The 27,618-nt window shown below is 42.8% G+C and overlaps 1 protein-coding gene across 12 annotated transcripts; it reads right to left on the bottom strand.

Moving 5' to 3' along the window:
* On the bottom strand, window positions 1–25,884 carry mbnl1 (muscleblind-like splicing regulator 1). Of its 12 annotated transcripts, none has more exons than XM_061084636.1 (11): window positions 24,914–25,884; window positions 10,923–11,135; window positions 10,532–10,756; window positions 9,077–9,316; window positions 7,986–8,039; window positions 6,580–6,733; window positions 5,644–5,679; window positions 4,841–4,932; window positions 4,329–4,373; window positions 3,574–3,645; window positions 1–3,429 (listed from the first exon to the last, which is right to left on the bottom strand). In XM_061084636.1, exons 1-10 carry the CDS (start codon window positions 25,085–25,087, stop codon window positions 3,589–3,591), a joined length of 1,290 nt encoding a protein of 429 aa, XP_060940619.1. In that variant the 5' UTR covers window positions 25,088–25,884; the 3' UTR covers window positions 1–3,429; window positions 3,574–3,588. The 12 variants fall into 12 exon arrangements, with proteins under 12 accessions (XP_060940619.1, XP_060940624.1, XP_060940618.1 ...); XM_061084641.1 differs by having other exon boundaries at window positions 10,968–11,135; XM_061084635.1 differs by lacking the exon at window positions 7,986–8,039 and having other exon boundaries at window positions 9,014–9,316.
* Window positions 25,885–27,618: the final 1,734 nt, after the last annotated feature.

Below are 27,618 nucleotides of genomic sequence, written 5' to 3'. Positions count from 1 at the left end.
TTGCATGAGCAAATCAAATATTGTTTTATTCAGATTTTTTTTTTCATCCATACAGCAAGAGTCAATTATGGCAACAATAAAATGTGCATAAACAAATCTGAAGACAGAATATTACATTATTGTGTTGCAGTTGTTAGCAAATACATAATTGATGGTTGCACTTACAAGTAAAAAGCAGTCAAAGCGTACATGTGCCCCCAGCAGGGAAGAGAAACCTCTGTTCGAGCCAGGAGGCCGAACATCGGATTTGGAGAAAACGGTGCTTTGGTTCTTTGGTGCCGACGCAGCAGCCAACACTAGAAACATGCTCGGTGCTGACTGGTGACTCTTACATTCATCTGAAAAACTAATTGGCCAAATATGCATTTGGTGTGGTGAGCCTTCACCTGCTGAGTGCACAGAGTCGGTGTAATTATATGGCTATGAGAAAGTATTTGGGGTGGATGAGTGCTAATATTTTATCATTCTTTAAATAACATGTTTACTTGGAAAAATATTTCATCACACAAGAGTAAGATGACTTGTTTTTGTAGTATTATTTCTCGCCCCTGTGGATGTTATCTACTGTAAATAAACATTACTGTGTATTCTGAATGGGTTATTTTCCCTTACATACTGTAACTATGCAGCTGCTTTAGTTTAAATGTTTGTACTTTTACATGCATTCAAATCAAACTATAATAGAATACAAATCTCTGATAGTTGTATGTGTCAACTATACCATGGGAGCAGCAATACTGCATGACCAAGTCCAACAAATGATACAAGGACATAGTTGGATGCGTTATCCGATGAGGGGGTGGAGTCTGCATGACATGGGGATGTCTACTCCCCGACAACATTCCCTGGCAATTCTAGCCACCGATAAAATAAGACAAAAAGCGCATAGCTTTCTCTGAATGCATTTGGCCAAGAAACTAGTCCTTCTTCGCAAGCGTTTTTTTTAGCTGGTCTTCTAATTTAAGAATTTAAATTAATCTAACAAAATTCCTTATAATTATAGATATTTTTTTTATTCAAAATAATATCTCAATATGATACACATTTTTTTCTCTGTTCATTTGACTATATACAGAAGTGCAAAAAGTCAACCTTCGTCCCTTAGGTTAGAACTCATCGTCTGCAGCATTTCGTGACTCCTCCAGTCCGGAAAAGTCTGTTTCTCTCTCGCTCCTAATCTCACTATCGACCCAACATCCAGACACCCGTCAAATTCACTGCTCGTTTTGGCCTGACATTCAGGGCAAACTTAAGAAATATTCCAACAAAAGTACATATCTTTTTGAAATGGATACAGTAGAAAATAATTTGTACTCTTAAACATGGACAATCTATATCTCAATACAATATATTTTCAAATGTGATCTTGACATTTTACAAGGAAAATTTAAGGTTCAAACATTAGTTTTTCTGATGCTGCAGTGGCAGCAAATTAACTGATCTCATTCCTTGTATCAAAAAAAGTCTTTCATCAACAAAATTAAGTGATAATGTAACATCAACTGAAAAAGACGTCCAGCTATATGAATGAAGTGAATATTTAAAACTGACTCAACACATTATCATTTATATGGTTTGAAAAAGTTATGAATGTCATACTACCTCAAAATCTACAACGGCTATATCAATGTTGTCAAGTAATATATAGTAAGGCAAAAAAAAAACAACAAAAAAATCTACAACTACATACCTCAAATAGATTCAAATCCTTAAGTAGTACATAACACATAAGTTCAATGAAATTTAAGAGAGTAATTGTTACTTTTACATAAAGAGAAGGAACAAAAAAAAAGATCGTAAGCGGCACGTGAGAGAACCTTAAAACGTCATTGGTGTTCTTTACCTGCATGGTGATTGAAAGTACATTTGATTGGGTCGGGACCCATTAATTGTAATCTAAGGCCTTGTTAGGTACATTACAATCGGTAAAGACACACTACACACCTCTGTGAAAACAGAACAGGAAGTGATCATAAAAAACTGACTAGATGATAAACATGTTTCCTTAATTGTTGGAGCCTCAGAAGAGATGCTTCTATAAACCTTTGTGAATACGATTATGAAGAAAAACTGTGCTTTGGTATCCATAGTCAGATCTACAAGTAAATGACTACCTTCATGTTTTGCCTGAAATACAATTCAGAGTCATATGATGTTTTGTATTTCTTCAAAAAATGAAAGTGGGCTTAAAATGGGGTGAGAAATGAAAACAGGGTGATCCGACAAACAGTTGTTCAAGTGCACATGTGGTTAAAATGACCGATAGACCTTTGGGTCTGTTGTTTTAAATTCCTATCTACACATGGCTCAACAGTGCTTCTTGGGAGACATAGTTTCAGAGTCGCCTCTCTTTTAAAGAGCAGGGACAAGGTAACACGATGTCAACTGAAGCTACACCCTCTACTTCACCAGGCTTTAGAGTCAATGGACTTGAGCAACAGCTTTATCCCAATAAAATTGAAAAAAATAAAATAACACTAGTACTAGAAAAGAGGTATGATAAACTTTAGAAACCCCCTCAATTTTAAATTTCAAAAACAAGAAAATGGCAAAACCCCACTTCTAAAACTGATTAATTAGATTAAAAAATGAAAACAATACAAAAAAAGAGCCATATAAAACTTTTACCTTCGGTAAACATATAACACTGCTGAGATAACACTCTGGTTTTAGCTGTATGGCCATGATGGCACATGACAAGGTGAGAACAAAGCTAGCCTGGCTGTGCTTTCAAGGTACACAGGTATGTTGGTTTACCCAGAACATTCATATGTCCAAGACCCTCATTTCAACATCTAGTTTCACTAGTAGCCGTAAAAACACAATACTGTACATGCCTAATTCTTTTGGCGAGAAAAACAATTCCTGTTAAAATCATTGTGCCATTCAGATTTCAATTGAAATTCAAGGTGCATGTTTGCGTTTCACTTGTAAACTATGAAATATGGCTATCGATTAAACAAAGAAATCAAAATAAAGCAGAACAAATAAAAAAAGGAAAGATAAATCTTGGTCTACTAACGTACCAGCACTGGATGTTGCTTCATGCAACCACGCTCTTGACCTTCTGTGCGTGCAGTAATGTTAACGATAAGAACAAATTGAGTGCTATGATTGAGTCAGACACAAAGGTGTAATGTGAACGCTTCCCGCTGAGGGGAGTCGCACTGACCCCGGCACCAAGAACATCCTCTTCTCTCGGCTGGACGTTAGAATTTGACAACAAATTCTTCTTGACATTGATATGTGGGAACATGGCACAGATCGTGTGTTGCACCCTTGATGTTTACGTGTGTGATGAGACCAGCTTTGTGGAACGGCTAAGAGATGGCAGACCCTCCTCATCCCATTGCTTTGACATTCTGAAGGTTATGTACATAAAGGCTGAACTCTTTTTGCTTGGACGGTGCCAGCACACATTCATTTGATCTGAAAGACATAATGAATTTCCCTTATAAAAATGATTACATTGCATTAAACGTTTAAAAGTTCTGCCACAGAGTAACACAGAATGAAAACGTAAAAGTCGTATTCTTAAATTCTTAATGTGTGAGGACTGAAATGGGAACTCACTGTTCTTGAGAGGAACTACATTTGAGTCAAGTACTTGTGACTACTCAGATGATCTGCAGATATTATTGGAATCTGGGGGTACAAAAAAAGACAGGGATCAAATGAAGCACCAAAAAACACTCAGAGTGGACGTTGGCCAACAAGACAAACGCAGGTCAACACATTTGAAACACATCTTCTAACACTGAGATGAGTTCACTGCTGGAAAAGCACAAAGATATTGAGATAGAGGAAGCATCTGGCTACTGGTTGGCACAATTCATTCGTGGTGTGACATGTCAACAAGAATAAACAGACACTTTATGCAGCAGGGCGGGGGAAGAGGGGGGTGTAAGGGGAGGGTGAGATGAGGTGGAAGCAGGGAAACTGTCAGTCAGTGAGGTGACTCCCCCATGCAAATCTAAGTGCTCCATGTTGTTGACCTGCACATGTAAATGCAATGCAGAAAACTGGAACATTTGCATGATACTTCAGCTGAAACCTTTCACAAATCTAACAGACTGTTCACAAAATCCTCTCAACAGGAATGAAATCAAAGTATCACAGATCTTCCTACAGACTGAATTTAGAACTTTGCTGACTTTTAAACACAAGGAACATGGTAAAGCTTTGCTTTACGTACTGGAAGCAGCATCGACAAAAAGAAGAAAAAAAGAAGCCAAGCACCAAAGGGTACAAATAGCAATTGTTGCACAAGCTGTGCGAATGGCTCTAAAAAAAATGTAACAAAAAAATTAAAACTACCTCATACATACCAATTGCATGTATTCGTTGGTAGTCAACTTTGATAAGGAAGAGTCCTCAAAAAGGGAAAGGACGAAAATCGAGGTTACAACAAGGACACATCAAATAAATAAATGCAATACAGTATGTTTCTCCAGAAAGACAGATCATCTAGGAAATTAAACTAGAATATTCTGGTAAAAGTCACAATGTTACAGTATGATTCTATGTACACATGTTGGTGTAGGCCAACAAGAAGGAGTACCGCCATATACCCAACCCATCCCTCGCTGTGAGACACAAGCATCCCCAGATCATCAATGTGCAAAGATAGATAGATAGATAGATAGATAGATAGATAGATAGATAGATAGATAGATAGATAGATAGATAGATAGATAGATAGATAGATAGATAGATAGAGAGAGAGAGAGAGAGAGAGAGAGAGGGAGAGAGAGAGAGAGAGAGAGAGAGAGAGAGAGAGAGAGGGGGATAGATAGAGCGCTAGAGAGCTACTAGAGAGATATGCGGCAGTGGTGCAAACCTGATTGGCGGAGGCATTTCCAAATGGACCGCCTGTGGCAGATGCGTTGCCTGCAGACACACCGGCTGGATTACCACCGTGCATCATGGGAACTTTTTTGGAGGGAAAATCATGTAAGCAAAAATACACAGAGGAGCAGTCGAGCAACATACACACCAGGCAAATGAGGGAAGGAGCGAAGAGGGAGACAGAGAGGGATTCGATTTAACTGGTTTCCTTTCCTCCCTCTGCCGACATCTCATGATTGGAGAACTCGATGTGCCATGGCGGCAAATGACCGACCAATGTGTAAGTAAAGATACTTTACTTGAGACACTTTACTTCTACATGAGATCTACCTTCTCAAAAGTTTTTAAAAAAACCACATATAAATAAAAGTGATGTAACAACAACGAGTCTTAGAGTCTTTATGACAGAGGAGATAAGGGGAAGGTTATAATTGAACTCCCTCACTATTTACAATGATTTTTAAAGTGGTCTTGATTGATGTCAGGTTAGACCAGCCAGAAGCCAAGTTTAGAAGGGCATGAGAACAAGAGTGGTCAAGCACTATACAGTAGGTGTACGCAGAGAAGTTACCACAATAAATGTCAGTTAACCTGATATTTTGAACAGCGGTCATACATGTAATATACAACATTTACATTTGACATAATGTGTCTTTCCTCTTGCTCACTAACAGTGACTCTCACGTCAGCAAAATCTCATATTAACACGGTGGAACGTGAAGGCTGGATTTTGATGGCGTGTGAGTCGCAGACATGAGGTAACAGATAAACTGAAGAAGGAAAGCTGGAACCTACCAACGCCGCCTGAAGGTGTCATGCACAATATTGAGCCTGCCCATCATGCAGTGCAACAGGAAGTGGATTGGATAGGGGAGAGAAATCAAAACAGCCCGTCACAAGGTTCGTTAGAGTGAGGGGGGGGGGGAGATAAGGTGGGAAAAAAAAGGTTAATATCTCTTCGACACAGTCATCAGTGATTGGAAAAGGCGAAGGGTTGAACTCATCATAATCTGTTAATCAAATGAAAGAATGAGTACAAACTTTTGTCTGAAGTGTAATGCATATGAATGTGTAATACACCAAGAGTGCCAGTGCGATTATGGCTGTGACTATTAAGTATTAAACATTATATACACACTCTAGACAGAAGCGAGAGGAACAGTAGATGAAGCCAGACTCTGAAGCCTGATGTTGTTTCTTTTTGTCAAGATACCATAAATCAACCCATCCAGCCCCCTTCATCTTAGCCCAAGCCAAAGCCCCAGCCATCTAATTTCATCAAAACATAAGCGATCGCACCGTGGACACTTTGATCAAGTAGTAAAAACTCTGATCCTTTTCTCTTTCAAACGTCCATGCCTTCCTCAATCAGCCTGCGTGTACTAGGAGAAGCAGGAGGCAGCTATGTAAAGTTATATTAAGGCAATTAGTAGGCAGAGAGATAATCTAATCTGTTCTCAACAACTCTAGTGATCATGCAGTGCCATACAAAGCATAATGCATAAATGTGTTAAAGCATTTCTAGCTCTTAAAGTTCAGGTTCATCATTTATAAAATCTGTTACTTCCCTTTATCTAAAGATAAAAAGGTAGAAAATAGTCCACAGCGGATCTGTTCTGTACTTCAGTCTACCACTTTGAACCACTCCAGTTAAACAGGAGCCAGGTCACACTGATCCAGGCATCCTCTGGGTGGCCAGAGCACTAGCGGTGGTTGCTTTCGGAGCCATACCTGATGGGAGGAAAGCAGCCTGCTGCTGAAACTGCATGTTGGCCAGTGCCTGCTGGTACTGGAGCATGCCAGTGTTAAACATGGCGGAGGCCCCGTTGGCCTTCTCCATAGCTGCCCGCTTAGGCATGGGAGCCATGACATTAGGGCCGATGCCCTGCTCAGCCAGATGGAGGGAGGTCAGTGAGAAAGGACAGAAAAAAAGAAAACAATAGAGAGAGAGAGAGAGAGAGAGAGAGAGAGAGAGAGAGAGAGAGAGGTGCGTGGAAAAGAGAAAGAGAGTTGGAGTGTTGGAGTGAGGCAAAAAAAAAGAAAAAAAAAGATACATAGGTTAGAGAACATCATAGGAACAGTATCAAAACATCCTTGTGTGTACAACAACAACGATATCATCATATCATCAGTAGCAAGCAAGCAGCAGTCTGACACAAGTACTACACAAGCAGGAGCATGGTGCCTACTGGAGCTACTGGCTAACAAGCATTAATTGTAATTACATTATGTGAAAGCTTACTTAGATTTATAACCTCTGTCCTCCTAAGACTGACTATGTGCAACATAAGCAAGCATTAACGTTTAAAACAATAAGGCTGCTAACAAGAGGTGGAACAGGTAGGAAGCACAGAGAGAGGGAAGCTGCACTGCTAGCTCCATGATAAACTGTGGAAGCCATGTTTAAGTGATGGTTCACTCTCAGGCACGTTTCAATAATGGTCTCAGGCCAAGCGACGTGAGTCAGAAAGACTGTGGATGAAAAAAGACATTTCCAGTGTCAGACGCTACACCGTGAAACTCTCTGCATGTGGATTTGATCTTGGCATGAGGCCATTCTTGAAGTCTGAATATCTATGAGACAAAGATCTGATGATGGAGTGAACTATCATTTGAACTGTACCCAACTGTTACGGTGGGATCACTCCTGTATGGTTTTAAAGATTGTTTCCTCTTAGCCCCACCCTTATCCATCTGACATGCACTAGCGACACAGACATGCACACATTGGATTGAGCTGCACCACAACACTGACCACTGACTCGGACGTTAAGACTGAAGCCATGCCACCGTTAAAGAAGCTCTACTTCCCTAGCCCTCACTGACTTTTGTTAAACAAGCGACAGGTGAGGAAGTGATTGTGGCTCCTCTTCCCCGAAACGCCACATTAGAAATTGTATCTGAGGTCGTTCTTTGTTGTTTTTCTTTTTTTTGGGGGGGGGGGGGTTGTTTTGTTAATATCTAAACCACTGAAAGCCACAATCATTTTATCACAGGCAATAATGACAGTTTCAACAGGAGGAAAAGACAGACATTGCACTGAGACAACGACAACAAAAATAGCGAGGTATCTTTGGTTAAAACACTGCTCTACAACAAAGCCACATGCCAAGCTAAAAGGTGAAAGGTCATAGTACCAGGTCAAAGGTTGCGTCGAGGGGTCGCTTCAGTGATTTGACAGCCGACTGAGTCTTAATTAGCAGGCAGCGAGCACATGATGGCAATGGGCCAATGGGGTTCAAGCGCATTAACATAAACCAGCAAGCAGAGGTGCATCATGGGGGCAGCAGTGCAGTTTGGGTATAGGTGAGAAAAAACAAAAACAAATAAAAAACAAATCATTGGAATGCAATATACAAGGGGAGAACAGGACTAAGGCATGCACAGTGTGGACACTAGCTCTGCTGCTCAACAGTTACATGATCATCAATAATAATCAATGATAACTACTAATCTACATTAGTTATTGGCACACAAAGATGGATGCATACAGCAATGAGAAAATTATTCAATCATCACTTTAAGTGGGTCTCAGTAATCGTGTTGGACAGAATATATAGAAGTTTCTGTGTCACGATGCACATTGTAGTCAGGGTCACATTACAATGATTCACGCTGAGTCATTAAGAGCCCGGAGAGTGATCAACAGACAAGTGTGGCTGCACTATTATCCACAGGTGCTTTTACTGTGACACAGGACCGGCAGCACAATGAATCCCTTCTTTTTTTTTTTAGAATAATGTCAAGAGGAAGAGAAGTACAGTAATAGATAGGAAGCACAGAAACAATGGAGTCACAAATAAGACCAGGGCACCAGAGAGGGGTGGACAGAGGAAGTGACTCTCTGCTTGTGGCCTGGGATGAGATGAACAAGGAACAAGACAATTGTTTTTTGTCACATCAGGGACGAGCAGTGACGGGCATATTGACAGTTAACAATGTGCCGTGGTCCCTCCCTTCTTCATGTCATCCAGCACCAAGGAGATTTTACCCAAACCAACATGCAGACCTTTACAAATTTGACCTGGCAAGAGCAGAACTGAGAAGCTACACGATACAAACCGGGTTGGCGAGACACATTCAAACATGAACGTGAGTGTGATGCCACAGAACATATTCCTTTGTAGGTCATTTCATTTACAATAGAAGTACATTTAAAACTTACTGAGTACATGGTTGTTGTGGGGGTGTGAAAGAGTGCGTGCCCGCGCTCGTACAGACTGCTCACCATGGCTGCGGCGGCTGTGGCCTGGTTCACCTGGTGCTGCGTCGCCTTGATTTTGGCCTGCAGGTGGGCTGGCGGGTGAAAGTACTTGCACTTTTCCCGGGAGCAGCGGCCCTTGATGTAGTCCATGCACACGGTGACGGTGTTGTCGTTGGTGTCGATCATGGTGCTGTCGGCGGGGTGGGCGAAGCGGCAGTCGTCCTCGCCCCGGGAGCAGTTGCCCCTCTGGTACTCCCGACACACCTGGAGAGGAGGAGGGAAACGATGAGAAGAGGGGCACGGCACAGTGTGTGGATACAGCAGGAGAATAGTTGTGTATTTGTTGTGTGACTGATCAAGCTTTCAGTTTGTAATTACAGAGGGAGAATGTGTACCCAAATCCATTTAACTTAAAAATGCATGAGACCTGCAGTCCAATAAATAGTTAAAAATGCATTACGAGATCCTAATCTTCTTGCTGTGAGAAAGCAAATATGAAGCCTTGGATTTACAAAGACGTACTGTTTATAATGTACTTCTTGTTTTCCATCAACTGTTAGATATGTAGTTACACTTTTTGTTCCTGCGTGGACATTACATGGAGGAAGTTCAAGGCTACACTGAAACTTCTGCACTGATTATGATCTTCTACATGAGGAACTGTGGCGTGTTTTCTGGAGTGTGAGTCACTCGAAACCCTTAAAAGTTCATAAGTGAGACACCAGAGGGCAGCACCTTCTTATGGATCAGAGTTGACATGAACGCATGGGTATTACGTGGCTGCTGTTTCCCTTATTTCTCTGCTGACGCTGGTCTCCACGGCTCTGCCCCAAAAATATTTTGCCCTGAGCAGGGGTTACAGTTCAGAGATTGATGAAGAGAACGTGGCTCTTTGCCATTTTTTTGTCTATTACTGTACCAGCAATTTTGAAACCATTACTGCTCCCTCCACTCAAATAAATACTCAACAAGTTCAGGCTCATTTCTGGTGCTTGTCTAATGTGGTTGTCAAGCCAACCAAAGCACAATGAAATGGAACTAGACAAGGCTGATTAAGTGAGACTAAGGTCATCAAAACAGCAACCAACTACTAATCAGGAAACAACTCCAGCCGATGAAATAAATTAGTGTATGTGACTCTGACGGACTGATTTCTAATTTTATTTTAATTAGCTTCCACTACATCATACTACATGTTATTAATATTACAATCAGTTTCAGAAACAGTTCATGCAAGTCCAATAAGGATGTTGTTTTTCTTATGCTTGTTTAACCACTTGTTAACTGCACTTGTCTTGTTTATAGGCTCATTAAATCCTGGGTGATGCCTGCTCCCGCTAAGAGAGACACACAAACATGATGTACACTTTAATAAAGCCTTCACTATAATGCTCTCGTAGTAGAGAGTTATTTGCCACATATTACACCCTTGCTCCATAACAAAGTTTAGCAGATTGTATCCATTAGTCTGTCTGTTACCTCAAGTCTGTCTGTTCTCAGCAGTTTCTGGGCAGCAGCAGCGGCAGCGTTGGGAACTTGGCCGACGTTGGGGTTTGAGGCCATGAGGACAGGGCTGCTGGGTAGGATCTCTTGCTGCATCAGGCCTGGTGACACAGGGCTCAGGTAGGGATTAAAGGCCGCGGCTGCGACTGCTGCTGCTGCACTGGCATTGGTGGCCAGGCCTGGCGCCATCGAGAACATGGGCTGGATGGGAGCAAAGTAAAGGCAGAGAAATTAAACCACTGTGGATAAAACCGGTGAAAACCCACCAACATTGGAAAAGAGTGGGGCTGGCGGAAAAAGACATAAAGAGCCACAAACAGTGAAGGAACAGTATATGTGTGAGCTTTTACATCGCAGGTGGTCTCACCGTGTGCAGTAGCTGTGCTGTGTTCATACTTGTGTGTCCTCTCACCATAGGTGGTAGCTGTGTGCCGGGCATCATGGCATTGAGCTGCATCTGCTGTGCCAGCATGGCCATGTTCTTCTGCTGGATCAGGTTGTTCCTGCCATTGATCTCCAGCTGGGTCTTTAGGTGGGGAGGAGGGTGCAGATACTTGCAGTTCTCCCTGGAGCAACGGCCCTAAAGGTGGAATGCAGAAGTGAGAAATTGCACATGAACTGTAAGTGAGGCTGCATTCATGTTGAAAATGTCTGTAAAATGTACAAATGGACAAATACATGTTGAAAAATAAAGGGTAGAGTTTTTGTGGCACAACTTCAAATGGCTAATTCTCACTATGAGTTGGTCACAACGTATTTAACTGTTTTCTTTACTGTCTTATGAACTTGGCTGTGATCCTGCCATGCTGACTTATTTAAAAATAAATGTTTAGTTTTGGTGTCTATTTCATCCATGATCATGTTCTGTGTTACAATACGTTTGGAAATATTGGAATAGGAGAATGTGTAAGGGATTCTATGTGAATTGAAAGCTCAGTAACGTGTTTATAAAGTCGCTAGCTCAATGTCAGACATTCAAGATTCACATTAGGTCGAGGGCCGGTCTCGCACTAATTGTTACGAGCTTGCTATTTCTGTCGGTCCCAGCAGGGACATGTGAACGTGTGTGTGTGTGTGTGTGTGTGTGTGTGTGTGTGTGTGTGTGCGTGCGTGCGTGTGTCTGAACTAGCCCCAGGTGGTCATGACTGACACTGGGGTGCGGCTTTCCAGACGGCCAGCTAATCTGCATGTTTAACTGACACTATAAATACTGCCCACTCATTTGATCCATATGTATATTATATCAGCAGTCATCTGGAGGTCACACTTCAAAGCCTTTGAATAATTATCTCAGACAGGGATCCTGTTTTGCTGCTTGCTGTCAGTCTCCAATTATACCTTCAGTCTGGAGAAGGAGGAGCCTACAAAGAAGCCTGACATACATAGACGCACAAGCAAGAATGCATACTCAGTAATACGTGCAGATCAAGGTCGGGTTCGGTGTAACAGGTGGTCCGATCACGCAAACATCGGAGAAATGCCGACACAAACTCGTCCACGGTCCAGGAAAGACGTGTATTTACTTTCAGCCCTGCGGCGCAGCTGAGCTGACTGTGGCAGCCGGTGCTTTCCCCTGCTGACGGAGCTGTCCCCAGTGGGACCCAGCTCTAAACTCTGTCATGACTTCATTCCCCTCTCCCATCTCTCGCACACTTTCACTGACACTGGATCAGCGGACAGGTGTGAGGGGAAACGAGGGGGGAGATTAGGAGCAGGGAGTAAGACACTTTAATGACAGGGGTGGCTTTCTATAGGTCCCCCTTTAAAATTATTCCAGACTGTGTTGCACATAGCAGGTGATAGTTATACAGCACGCATGGAGCAGGATTACAGGCCCTGTAAATTGATTTATTTCCTAATGCCTCAGCACATGGATGGAGAGTTTTTCAGTTGTCTGTTCCCTTATAAAAATCTCCGGTGGTGAGCTAAGTAAAGTGAATCCCAATTTAAAGTCCAGATTTTGTATTAACTGAGTAAAGACCAATTCAACCGAGGCTTAACCTTTCCATTAACCAGACCAACCAGGTCGCACGTCAATCACTCTGCATACGCTGAGCTTGCAATCGCAACAGCGTCTGACACTGACAGCGCTGAGAGATGTGTGCGTGGGCGAGTGTCATGTCATGTGTGTGAGACGAGCAGCTGAAAGCAGGTTCTAATAGAGTGACAATGGCATGCGACGAGGGGAAAGTGAGTGTGTGGAGAGTGCATGTGTGTGTGTGGAAGGGGGGGCTGGTTGCGAAAGCATGGAGGATCACATTGCTTTCACCCCAGCTAACCCCGTCTATTGACCTTTGGCTTAACAACTGCAGCTGTAAACATGGATGTTTGTGTGTGTGTGTGTGTGTGTGTTAAAGGTTAGGGATATATTCAAGAAAGAAATACGTGGTTTTGACTTTATCTTACGACATTTACCTTCCTGCTGAATCATCCAGAGCTAAAGCAATCAAGCAACACTGGCTGCCATTTTGAATTAAAAATCAGGTCCCAGGAGAGGGAACGTCAGGCTGCGTGAGTGTAACAGAGAGAGAGAGAGACAGAGAGAGAGACAGAGAAAGTGAGAGAGAGAAGGAGAGAGAGAGAGAGAGAGAGAGAGAGAGAGAGAGAGAGAAGGAGAGAGAGAGAGAGAGAGAGAGAGAGAGAGAGAGGGAGAGAGAGAGAGAGTCATGCATAGTGAGAGCTGCATGGTCTGCGTCAGGGAAATTTTAGAAGTTGCAGAAGACGTGTTCCGTGTAGGTCATCACATGCAGAGAGGAGAGAGAGAGAGAGGAATGGAGAGGCCGACAGAGAGACGGAAGGAGGATGAGAAAGAGGAGGAGGACGTTGCCCCTCGCATCATGTTTGTGACATCAGCGGCCTTGAGGAGCAGCTAGAGACGGTGTCCACGGCAACAGAGCAGCCAGTCACTCCCGCTCTAACAATGATGTGATTCCTGGAATCTTTGGATCGCGGGTAGATACGGGAACTCCGCAAAGATAACACCTCAAACACAGGCGACAAAAGGAGAGGGCATCCACAGTCTGCCCTGCTCTGTCCTGTGTAATTTTTATATCTATATTATATAATCTCAAAAAGCTGTTTTTACAGAAGAATAACACAGATACCTGATGAGAATGTGATTAGTGAATAAACTGATTCGTCATTGCTCTGTACTTATGCCAGAAATGTCGAAAAACAATAAGGCATGCAGATTGGGAATGATTCATTCACGTCATTAGTTTAGTCCCCAGTCGGTGCAGGCTGATGAGCAGAGAGCAGATACAGATTTGCTTCCATCGCCGTGTTTTCCAGGAATGTTTATACATTATTGGGGACAAGGCAGATATCAGTTTCACTGCAGCTATACCCTGAGCCTTATGGCAAGAGTTCCTGACCACATAGTTTTATCAAGGGCCACATAATCCCAGAAAACAAAACTGAGGTATAATATTAACCTTTAATACCTCTAAGAAATTGTTTCTTGTTTCAATGAAATATTTTGTAATGGGTACAAATTGCAAAATGATTGTAATTGATAGTTGCTTTTGTAGTGGATGAAAAAGTAAATATAAAATAGTTTTATATCTCAGTTTCAAAACTACTTTCATAAAAGAACAAATTAATAATTATAACCGAGCCAAGTGTTATTCTTAAATACAATATCATATTATATTGTTCTATTGGCAAGTTAATCTTAAAGTATAAGAAAGCAAACAAGGCCAAACTTGACAGAAGAAAACCTACTTGTTTCTGCTGCTCTACTGACCTCCCTTCAGCTTAGGCTGTATTTTGTTTTATCACCGGGGGGGGGGGCGGGGTCGTCTGTTTCCCCCCCGCTGAGATCTAACTTGCCAAACTCCCGGCCAAACTGGGAACAATAATCCCACTGGCTACCGTGCACTCCGATTGATGATAAGTTGTAATAACATGTCCCACCCTGATCGCTCTTTCTCTCTCTCTCTCTGTCTCTCAGCCTGACTCACACACCCTGTTTTTGTGACTGTGTGGGATTTAAACAAACAATGAACCAATGCATAAAGAATGCTGGGTGGGTCTGCATCACAACCTTTTGAGGAGATGAGATGGAGCATGCAGCAAGACGCAGCAATGCGCATGTCTGTGTGTGTGTGAGCGACTGAGAGGAAAAGGAAAACAGTGGAATATTGAAGAATAACTAGTTCTACTGAAGGGTAACAGTAAAGTGAATCTAATAAAACAGCAACTCACAACATTTTTGACTCATGATTGTTGCTGCGGTTGGTTTGTAAAGCACCAAGCAGTTTAGAGCCAGAACACATCACCGTCTGCTATGAACTGTTGCTGGGAAATGTCTGTTTGCTGTCAGGGCGAAAGCAAAACAGCAGCATTTAGTTTATGCACTTCATATCTGGGACAATCTACCTTTAAAAGTAAGTCTGTCCAAAGTTGTTTTATCCTACATCCTGGAACTTCAAGTTCTTTGAAAAACCAGGCCAAAAACTTTAACTTTTTCACAGCCTTTGGATTAAATTATAGGAATATTCAAGCACATCATGCACTGCATTATTAACACAGTCCTATTGCAGTGTGTCAATAAACATTGACTCATATTTTCAGATCTGGTCTTAAAGTCGAAAATCTCCTTGTTGCTGAAAGGTGCAAATAAATAAATACAAAGCTACATAATACCTTCTAACATACTGCATAAGTTAGTAAGTTCCACCAAACATTGATTCTTGTTCCAATTTTATTAAATAATAGTGGCCTGAGGAGTTGAAATTGTATAATTCACAAAAATAGATCTCTCATGTGACCTCAGAGGGCCCCAACCCCCAGATTTGGAACTGCTATAAATAAAGTTTCCTGCGGGCGGCAGATTGTGGCCAAAACCTTCTTCAAGGTTGATGAATTCATTCCAGTTACTTCTAGATGTTTATCCATTTTGCATTCCTGATATGAAGCAAGGACCAATGATTGTATGTTAATTCAATACAATAATCTACTGCATATCATCTTTCAAAATGCACAACAGCCACAGTTCCTCTTCAGTGCATCGTACCAACATCCAGTGTTGTGGTGCGGGACTCAGCCGTGTGGGGTTCTGGTTTTGGAGCTACGCTGCTCTCTGCCCTGTGTGTCAGTCACTTCTGTCTAAACATACGCAGAGATGAAAGACACGTCTCCTCGCACATACTGTGAGAGAAGCTTTGTTCTGCTGGAGAGCAAAGCAGAGACTCAAAGGACCGAGCCCAGTGGTCGGCCTCTTCATCTATACTGCGAATTAAATATAAAACATATCACGTGACCATGTGCGGATCATCTTACATTGCATCCGGACAGTCAGTGAGGCAGCTTGCAAATTACTGGAAACTTAGCAAACCAGAAACTGAGCATATTGAGACGTGGTAGTGTAATTGGGTGTTCAGTGCATTTGCAAGCATTAAGCAACCAAAAGAGTAGTCAGCATTTCATAATCAATATTATCCTTTTACAGTGCAGAGTACAATTGATTTCTTTTTTTGTTTTTAGCCACTTAATTCTGCATTAAGTTAGCTGTAAAGTTTATTTTGAAGAGGGTGAAGAAGACCCTCCAGATCTACACAATCTTATGTGACGCAGGGTTGTATCTTTGCAGGGGCGTGAATTTCTCTATCAGACCATCAACAGTCAAACTCTTGTGAGTGTGTCTGTTTCTCCCTGATGGGACTCAAAGTACACAGCGCTGTGCAGCTTAGTGATCGGGGAGTTGATGTGACCAGTGGGGCTTATGGAGATATGGAGGAGGGAGGGAGAGTTCCTCTATGATAATAGTTGCAATATGCCTCCCCGTGACGCTTTGCCACCCTACACCAAACAGCAGGGAGAGAAAAGGATCATGAACCACAGACGAGATATGACATGAACCATGCAGAGGTAGATAGGGTCAACCGGAGAAACACGACGTGTTCGTGTGGATGGATATTTTGATGACACTCTAAAGCTTTAGGAATAATAATTTAAAGAAATAATGAGTGCGTGCACACACACACACAGAGACCAACCAACACACACACAGACGAGTTATTCACACTCCAGAGGGTGTTGGTTCTCAGAAATGCCTCAGGTCAGATGTCACGTACACAGGAGCCCTGGATCCAAACTTAGACCGCTCTGTTTCTGACCCCCTCCTCTCCCTTGCTATCAACCCTCTATCTCTTCTCACACGATAACAGTTTCATGTGACTTTATTTACACCAGTTTTTTTCCTCCACAGTCTGTGTTCACACAGTGAAGTGCCGCCTCTTCTCCTGTGAAGGCTAACAAGGTTATTTCCACACTTTTCATTATTAGTAATAACAGAGCAATCACGCAGGTATCGATCAGGGCAGCAGCACTTTATGAAAGCCATCCAGTGCTCGCAGTGCAAGCGTGTACATGAGGGCGGCCTGGGAACTTTCATTTAATCATCTGCGAGTGAAGCTTCCCAGTGAGATAGAGAAAGAGAGAGAGGAGTCAGTACGCAGAAATCATGAGGTCCAGACGCCATCTAAGTAAGATCACTTTTGCTTCTGAAATGACTGAGTGCTCCTGTCGCCGTCTGGAGTCTTCACAGGTTTAAGAAGGATCAAACGCTTCATCAAGCCATTTCAAAACTTGAAACATGAGTCATGACATGTGAAACCAACGGTTCTACTTCCCATATATGCTAGCTCCTTTTTTTAAAAGGACAGTTCTTGTTTAAGAGCAGCCACATGAACAGAAAATGAACTTTCAAAATTCCCCTTCAGATGTACAAATAGTGTCTTGACTATTAGGCAACTCTAACAGTCTTAACTAGAAGAAGGGGGAAGTTTTATATAATACAGGGAAAGTAACGAAGGCAGAACATTCATTTGACAAAGGGAAGATAGTAGTATGGAGTATGGATGTAGCCTTTATCTCTACTGCTTCACTTTGGCAGCTCATGATGCAATCTCCACACATAAAAAAGATGAAAAAAGTTTGGAGGTATGTCAGTACTTCTTTCCTCTTTTATATACCTTTGTTTGATGCCAGCTTTCTGCCTTTCTCCCTTTCTAATCCCTCAGCACTACCATCCCCTATCTGCACAAGGGTTCACCTCCCCCTCAGGTCTGTGACACCTGTATTGTAGATATGCAGAGAAAAAGTCTCTTCGATCAACGTCCAAGAAATAACCATCCCGGAAGATGATTAATTTGGTTTGCAGCCTGATCAGATTTAATCGGGCGTGTATTATGCTAATCTGATATAACAGACTGTAATCCTATCCACAGCTCTAATCCCACTGTCAACTGGCCTAATCCTTTTCTGCATGTGATTATCTCCTCTGGCCTTGGCACTACCACAAGCAGGATGCTGCCACTCTCTTCCTCTCTCACTCTTACTGCAGCTTAAAGCCTTGTACTCCTTGCAGATGCAGGGAGACAAGTTAAGAATGAAACTGGTGTGTTTATATTGAGCAATAAAGCAGGAATTAGAGGAATTACTGTCTTCTATCCTACTCAGAGTAAACAAAATGTACTGAATTCTAGACATTGTAAGTCTCTTACTGAGCTCAGTTTACTCCCATTGTAGTTTTCAATCAATACATAGTTTGAATCCAATTTAAATTAGACATTTAAACATTTAATGAGAAAAACCAACATCATACCAATAAGCCCTAAATCCAATTCATGAATTTATAATTTTGAATCTGTAATTAATCCAGAAACACATGGGTCAAAGAGAAGGAATATTCATGTACTGATGTTTTTCAAAAATGTGTTATTGAGATAAATTATAACTGCATCGAGGAAAGCAATAAAATCCAGCCTAATGCTAATTCTAATGATAAATAATCTGATGGGTATGAGAATCTACCTGGTGCCAGTTTAAGACATGTAGAGGTTGCAGTGCAGAGTTGAGCAGCGTCAACAGAGCAGTGGAATGTGCATCTCAAACAAAACTTATCAGGGCTGAGTGGTGCCACTGTTTCAGGTCAAACTCAAGGACACATGATGGATCCGGACCAAACAGGTTTGATGTGTTTACATTCACTTCTCAGATTTACAGCTCAATGTCATGTGACATAACATTATGCGACGATAAGGTTGATGTTCGTGGAGATTCGTGATAAAAGTTTTCCTCTGGCCTACAAAGTGCATTTATAGGAATGCTGAATCAGATAAAAAAGGTAAAAGTAATTAAGACAAATGCCATGGCTTCGACAGGCCCAGGGGCGGTGATTTTGAGAAGGAATGTACTTTAGAAAATAAGATGGACAGAAAGTGCAATTTTGCCTCAGATTCCTGTGCCTTTCACTACCGCAACCAGAGGCGTATTCTTCTCCTGCTCCTGGCACGAACTCTTCCACATTTTGGCATCAACAGAGAGATGAGGGGCAGGGTAAACGGATGGATCTAACAGCTGGCGAGAGGGGAGGGGCGGTGTGAAAAGGTGTGGAGAGAGTTGAGTCTAAGTGAGTGGCTGTGCCCTCAAGCTCCTCTCTCACTTGTCTAATGGAGGATAATGGCTGAGCTGACTGACGACTGGATATGTGACTTTGCATGCGAGGGGTAATGAGAAAGCCGATAAGAACGAAATAGCAAGTTACAGAAAAAGATGGATAGAGATAATCAGGAGAAGCCGGTTTAGTTATGAGGTTGAAGCTACATTTCGATTACACAAATTTATTTCACCCCTTAACGTCTAGCTTTCTGAATTTTTTATGCCCTAGACATTTTCATGAATTCAATTCACAGTTTTAATACTAAATGCAGTTTGCGTTTAATGTATTCACACTGACGACGTATATTTTTTTAACGTAGTTTTTGTCAGTAGTGATAAATTCCATCATTCTCATGCCGACCAATTCACAAGGGATTCGCAAGAAAACGATGCGTGCACGTAATCCGTCGTGTCACAGCACTCATTTATTAAAACCTTTTGGGTCTCCACCTGAATATATAATAAAGTTGTGTGGGTGGATATGGGTTAAAAGTTCTGAAGAAAGAAATACATTGTCATATGCAGGACTGAAAGATTACAAACATAACTATTTGGTCTGATTAGTATATTCAATAGATGTTTGGTTCCTACACATTAGATAAAATAAACACATGTATCCGAGTTTGAAACCTTCATTACTGCGACTTTGCATTTTACGATCTTGGATTTGCTTTGTCAATACTTTTTATTTATTTAACATTGAAGCAACAAAAACCCTCAGGCTATGTGAGGTTTTATGGTATGGCTGCACGTCAAAGAGACAGACAGAGAGGCAGAGAGGCGAGAGAAGTAATCATTGTATCAGTGGTGTTATAAAAGGGGTCCAGTGTGATGGAGGGACAGGGGCGGCTGACACTGAGAAGAAGAGACAGGCTGTTGTCGCTGATCTTCCGTCACATAAGCTCAGAGACAAAATGCACAGCCGCCCTGATCTGACAAGGATGCACACACCACGAAATGAGCAGGCCACAGACTTACTCTGTGTGTCTGTAAGTGTGTGTGCGTGTCTTTGTGGGTAGGCTAGGATTAGTCTGGTCCAAACACAAATCCCTCTAGCATTTAAGTGAGAAAGCAGAAAGAATGGACACATGAACACCAGGAGACAGAGATGTGAAAGGGTCTGGTTACTAACATGAAAGCCTCCATAATGTGACTCAGCTCTTATCAATTGAAACCTGCTCATTTTAATCAGCTACAGTAAAGACGGAGCAGAGCCAAACAGAAGAGAGGGCAGAGGCCCATGTGGATCCAGTAAACAGCGTCTGAGCTATAGCCTTGCTGCGGTGCCCTGAGTGGAGATTAGCACAGTGCTACTGAAACCAAACCTTTTTCGATCAAAGACGCTTCTGAGTCTTATTTTGACATCATAACACACTGTCCTCTTCCTTTTTTCTTTGGGCTAGAAATTGTTGGTGAGAAGCCAGCGAAGCAAGCGGTGTGAGGATCACACGTCTACGAGAGGCTTTGGATTCCACCCGTCCATCTGTGGCTGCTATGCAGATAAACACTGCATTTTTTAGTCTGCATGTGGTGCACTTTTATTTAGACAACATTCAAAGAGGGTTCAATCTGTGTCTGCCAAATATCCTGGACATTTTAAGAAATCAGCTAATTTCCTCTTGGGTTTATTCACCATCATGTTTAATGATTTACAACATAAGATAGAATGGAATAAGATTTTTTTTTTAAATTGCTAAATTAAACAATTCAAACAAACTAAATTGTGATATTTATCTTTCTCTGGCCTTTAGCACTTTTTCACTGGCCGCACAAATGACAACTGTTCCCTGCACGTGGCAATGTGCAGTGTGTCTGCAGTGTGTGACAGCAGTGTCGAATACACATTAGCCTTCTGAACTCCTAACCATATGTTTACACACAGAGAGCGTGACATGTTGATGTTACTGCCCAGAGATTGGCCGGACAATTTGTTTGAAATCATAAAAAACACTGTAGACTAGCAACACGGCTAATATTTACCCCACATGTCTGTCTGGCCGGCCACCATTGACCATTTGTGTCTGTTAGTCTTTATCTATGTGTGTGTGTGTTTAATGTGACTGTTCCATCGAAGCGCCGAATATATACAGACTGTCAAAGTATGGACAGCGAAATAAGAGGAAAGACAGATAGAGACAGACAGAGAGGGACGGAGAGAGTTCGAGACAGAGGGAGATAAATAAGAGGTATTCACCCGCCCTCTGCTCTGCAGGAATGTAATCTTGGCTCTGAACAGTGTAATAACACAAAGTAACTCGCTGAAACAGCACCACGAACACAGATATAACACACACAGACACACACAGAGACACACACACTGACATGTGTACGCGTTCACACTTGGTCTCTTATTTTCTTCCTGAACTCAGACACGATGACAGTGGGTGTGTCGTCCTGGCAGGTGGACAAAGTACAAAGACTATGCCGTGACTATAACTATGTGTGTGTTCACACTTTTACTCCCCCATGCTAGACAATTATTAGGCCTTTTGTTTATGACTTGGACGGCGGTGTTGGGGGCAAATAAGGACACGCTGCTGCTGCTGCTGGGTTCACACGAGGCCATGGCTGATTTCACTCAGAGCAGCCTCATAAAGCTCACGCAGTGTGGGTTATTTGCATGTGTGTGCATGTGTACGGGTCTATACGAGTGTAATGTGAACCATCCTGTCCAGGGATAGGTGTGGCCTGAAGTAAATGAGGCAAAAAAAACCAGACCGAGCGGGAAATCAAGTAGAGGGAGCTACCAAAATGGGAGGAGAATGAAAACAAGTGACGGAGGAAAGGAGAAGGAGTGGAGGAGAAGTGGACTAGAATAGGCTTGCATGAGATGATAAGTTGGATGGCACAGTACTGGAAATAAGTTGGCGGTTATCCTCTGTTTGGGAGTGGCGGAGCTTATGGTTCATTTACTGTAGAGTAACCTATATTATGTCAGGCTTATTCTAGTATAAACTAATAAGGCCTGCATTGGCTCACTTGTTTCCGCAACCTGAGCTGACAATCATGCCTCAATCTGTGTTTCAGTAAAGGATGTACAGAACTGAACTTGAATAGGTTACTTCCTGAACACATCATGAACATTTTAAACTCTTAATGCCTCAAAAGGAGTACATGTTGCAAACAACTTTTCCACCAGTCTCATGAATGATAACCTCCGCCTTATACTACATCAGATCTGAATATTATGCTTTAGAAATACACATCTCTAGTCGGCATGTTGCTCCTTAAGTGTCCACTTAGCAGTTAACTATTAATATATAAAGTTTTAAAGCTGACATTAAATCAGGGAGCCCAGCCAGACATTATTCTTCTCCAAATATTTGCCCAAATAAACACACACATACACACACCACAAGTAAGTATTAACTTCTGTGGCGTAGATGAAAATGTAGCTTTGACTGATTGTCCTGCATGAGGCTTATATCATCCACATCTGATCCCTGCCAAGAACATCTTCCCACGAAAAATTGCAATTCAACTGTTACTGCTGTTTCTGGTGCATATTCCCTGCTCTAATTCCCTCAGCATGGACTCCACAAGTGTGGTTTAGTCCAGGACATGTTTTGTGTGTGTGTGTGCCATGTGAAAAGGAGGCCAGAAAGAGAGAGAGTGACTGTTGGGGAAATGACTGGGTTTGGGTGTGACCTGCTCAGCTATGCACTGGTGATCATGTGAGACCTGTTCTAATTATAAACTTCTCAAGAAGAAGGTCGATCCACTCTCATGGGCATGGAGTGTGTGCACATTTATCCGAGGGGGGTACGTTAGTGTGTGTGGGTGCAGGGGGTGCAGGACGAAGCCCAGGGAGCGATGTGGATTCATGTCACACAACTAAATGGAGATTGTGTCCCGTTTAAACCACTCAACCCGTGCGAGAGTCAAGTAGAACAAATGACAATTTTTTTAGTGAATGTGTTTGTGGGTTTATGTAAGAGGAAATCGTTGGGGGGTGCCTGTGCATTTACTTTTTTTTGGTCTCATCTGCTGGTGTGTGCTAAAAATGAATCAACAGCCTTTGTTTCTGATTTCCTCCATTCTCTCTTTCTTTCTCTATTGCTCTCTCTCTCGCTAGCTGTTTTTTCCACTGTGGGTTCTAGAGACCCGCTCTGTTTTTCATTACCAGTGGAAAAAATGGGGCAGTTGGTTAAAAAAAGTATCACCCATCTCCATTAATACTTACGTCCTTGTGGAAAATGAGTTCAAACTGCTAAAATAGGCCCCTCAAATAGTTCCATGTATCTGCCAAGTACTCCTTTCCACTGGCTGACCTTGACGTGAATGACAATTTATACACATGTTCACGTATCCAGATCCTTCCGCCTGTAGATAAAACTAAACAGCTTTATCAGCGACCTGTCAGGTCCAGATAGTCAGGAGGTGTGGTATTTATTTGTGTGGTATGTACATGAGGATTTCAGCTTCTTATATTGGGTCTAACTTTTGTAGTTTTTAAACATTTAACAAACCCAATAAATTGCTGAGTTAACATTTTAGCAAGATGATCTAATTCGTTACGGGTACGGCTATAGAAATGTCTTGCAATAATCACTCATACAGTAAGAAAATTGTGTCACACATCTAAATGTCATTCACTGTACTGAAGTATGATGTGTCTCACTTACCATAGTAAGTATGTAAGTATTATTTTTTTAAAGCCAATATGATCATGTGACTGCTTGTTGTTTCTTGCCCTGTCTTGCTTCTGTTTAGCAAAGTTGCAACATTCTCAGTTTTTGCAATTAATTTAAGAGATCTATGGAGATTAGACAGAATGGTGGTTGCAGTTCCTAACGATAGGAGTAAATATTATTCAATTCAGCTATTGCAAATTTTGACACACAAACGCAGAGTTGTTGCCACATTGTGAGGAAACTTGGGAGGAGCTCGGCTTGGGCCTGACAATGTTCCTCTGTCCACATCTGGCTACAAACGCTGTTCTCCGAGTCGACTCACACACGCTGTCCTCATCATAACCCTGCACTGTTCAACCACTGCCAATGACCACGAGTCATCAATGTCTGGAGGGGCAGAGGTAAGAGGAAAAAAAAGTGTGTGTGTCAAGGCTGGAAACTTTGGGTTGAGGTCCGCCCATCTCTGGAGATGAGTGTTCTGATAAAAAAGACAGATTGTGAAAGAGGAAGAATGAGAGAGAGAGAGAGAGAGAAAGAGGTGTTTGCTTTCCTACCACCAAATGGAAAACTACTGCATACGGTGCCCCAAATCTGTCCCCATCTTTGCTCGAAAACGCACACATGCATATAGAGATATCCCCCCCCCACCCCAACTGCCCCTAGGCCTCTGTACAGGAAGTGGTTTGACTGAGTGAAAGCTGCATGATTACGCTGTCGCCTTGTTCCACGCTCGCTTCCGAGACACGCTGTGCTCAGGGCACTCGCATAAGTTTGTACGCATTACAGACTAATCACTTGTGTTTTCCTATTCAGGAGCTGGCACATGGCAGAGGGGCTGGGCTGATGCTGTAAATTCGTGCCACTGTGTTTATGTGCAGTGTAATCGGTCGGAAACACGAATGACTCCTGTTTAAAATAAGTGCAGTAACACCGGCCAAAATACTTCCGTCTGTCTGTTTAAATTCCTCAGTGCTGTGTTAGAAATGCCTGACTTCTGCTTCCTGAATCTAAAACGCTAAACACCCGTTCACCCCCACCTCTGATCACATGCTCTAGTCACCTGACCAGAAATGGGCAGGACCAGGCAGAGCACATGCTGAGGCCAGATGGTGCACTGGCTTATCATGTGTAGACTATAAACTGCTATTTCAAGTTTGCAACCATATATATCCTTAAACTGCCTGTCGGTTCACATGTGCTCAGTCTCACAGACTCTTATCTGTGGCCTGTTTGAACTCTGACCGTCAGACTTCCCGTGCACCACAATCCACTTCCTTACCTTGAGTGAGTCGAAGCAAGCAATGACCCGTCCGTTGTCCACCTGACAGCTCTTGGCGGGATGAGCGAACTTGCACTCCTGGTCAGAGCGGGAGCACGTGCCCCTCTGGAACTCCCTACATACTTCCAGTGTCAGCCACTTTGTGTCACGGATATGGGCCATGTTCATTGCCATGGCAACACGCGAGAGGAGATCGGTTAAAGCGTGAATAAGGTACCTCTAGTGTTTTAATCCACAACTTTAAGGTCTTTTTTTTGTCGACTTGTGGGTGCAGTTAAAGTCTGTGATACTTGTGTGTCAAGTTGAAATGAAGCATTCAAAAAAGAAAAGTTCCTATTGATTGAGACGGCTCCTTGTCCAAAGCGAAATGTTACAGCACGATGTTTCGCTGGGGAGGTTAATGGATTATTTTCCTTATTAGACAACCACTGACAAAGTGATTATATCCAGGAGACGACTTGGTCTAACAATTAAGTCGCCAGTCTCGGCTTGACTTTCCTCTCTCACTGTTTATTGCTGGCTGAGCAGTCTCATCTGCACCGTTCACAAGCCGAGGCGGCAAGCAGGCGGACAGGCCAAAGCGAGAGCCCTCTGGTTTGGCGCAGTGGTGCAGGCAACAAAGGTGATATTCTGGGTGAAGCCTGATACAGGAAGGTTAAGGACACTGAGGACCAAGTGGAGGCTTACAGGGTCAAAGGCGAAGGTTAAAGGCAAGGTGTGTGAGATGCTGCGTGGGCCTGGTGGTGTGTCGAGCTGCTGTGGTAAGGCTGGTCAGCTGGTGGAGAGCGGCTGGGGAGCTGGGCCGTTGTTTGAGGAGAGTTGAGGATGGTGGCCCTGCTGCGAGGAGTGGATGGCGATGATGGTTGAGAGGACGAGCGGGTCGGAGCGTAGGCTGCGAGGAGGGTGTGGCTGTCGTCCTTGCACTCGTGTTTCTGTGGCAGCAAGCGTGCAAGGCGGGCGGGGGGGGGGGGGGGGGGCTGGGTGGTGCTTCAGCTGTAGAAGCAGGTCAAAGCTGCAGCAGACATCAGGGAAGGCACTTCCTCTGGGGAGAGAGAGATAGAAAGGAGGGACAAGCAGAAAGGGCGATTAGTCTGATGATACGTGTACAAAGAAAACTTCCAGGTTTGTTTTCTCTCTCGTTTATCTTTCGTAAGAGGTTCTGACCTGCAGCATTTTTAAAGTCATTCCACTGCTCAGTTATGCAGCTGTGGGAATGAAGAATATGTAAAAATGTCAGATATGCAGGGGTGTCAGCAAAGACAAATAATACTTTCACCCTCCCTGCGCTCTAAACACACATGGTGTGCATACACACTCATCACGCCACACTCATACACACCACACACTCTCCCTCATACACACACAGAAAATGCACAAAGCAGCCATTCACAACTTTCCACCTCTTCTGCCCGATGCAGGGAAAACCCGATCAAAGCCTGTATCACTTACATTCGAATACAGCAAAGCCGGCCATCGCAAGTGTGCTTAGAGGTGAAAGAAAGGAAGAGTGAAAGCAATGGGGAAGTCGAGGCAGGGCATGAGGGAGAAGAGGTTAGTCATTTCCCTTCTCGCACAGTGGTGTGAGGACCAATGAGAGCTAGCAGAGTTGCTGCAACATTCTGGGCTGAGCGCCAGGTGAGAGCAGGGGGAGGAGGCTGACCTGACTGCTACTGGAGAAAGAGACAGACTGAACTAATAACTGTTCAGTATTTCTATGACATGAATATATGATGGGTTTCTTTCAAACAAACAACCTTCCGTGAAAGGTCCTGGATCACATTATTCTTTATTTCAGTGTTGATCTCACACAGATGTAAACTTGCGTGCTGTGATAATAACATAATATAATATAATTTTACTTTCATATTTTCCCGTCTATTACATGCAGAAGAGATTACGGGTGGTTTCTTTTTTTTATTCCGAACTTTGTATTGCTGCCAGCGGTTACTATTTTTGGTGAATCCATTGTACATGGTTTGCTGGGGGAATCTGAATTATTAGGGTCCCGGGGGCCCATTCTGCTCTTATCGCACAGGCAGGGTAACTCACCACACCCTGTGTAGAGAAATCGCCTTTCCCAGAACAGCATGTGCACCTTCAGCAATGCTATGAACCGTTGATAACTTTACAGCACTGCAACACGCTGTATCAGAGCCATGCAGCAGCACAGCCCTGGTCATGATGACCCAGCAGCATGGATACATGTTTGAGAGACAAACAGAGCGAAGAAGGAAACTGCTTGGCTTCACCTTGGATGGCCCCTTCGATAGCAAATATAGCGCTGCTGCTACCAACGACCTTTGAATTGCCTGCATAAACGTAACTGAAATTCTACAACTGCCCTACCCACAGCATACACACACCCAGGCGCACACATGAAAGACACAAACACGGCAAAATATCTTCCATATCATGCACTTCAAACAAGCCTCTTTACTTGTTTTTCAAGAAAATACAATCAGCAAAGATTGAATATTTTCAAACGACAGATTAGAACATTTTATAAAAACATTTATAAGTGAATTCTTAGACAGTTTAATGCTAAAAAACATTTCTTACTAACAGCGACTGGACCAAGTTGGCACACAAACCCCCAGTCTAATGTGCACCACGCCATTTTATGTTTACATTGCTTAAGGGGGATCTATTCCCATGAACTCAGTCATTCATCATGATCTTTATTGCTGTGAAAATGCCAAGTCAGC

Source organism: Limanda limanda, chromosome 13 (assembly GCF_963576545.1).
Source record: "Limanda limanda chromosome 13, fLimLim1.1, whole genome shotgun sequence".
Taxonomy (NCBI): Eukaryota; Metazoa; Chordata; class Actinopteri; order Pleuronectiformes; family Pleuronectidae; genus Limanda; species Limanda limanda.
This window is presented reverse-complemented; position numbering and strand designations above follow the sequence as displayed.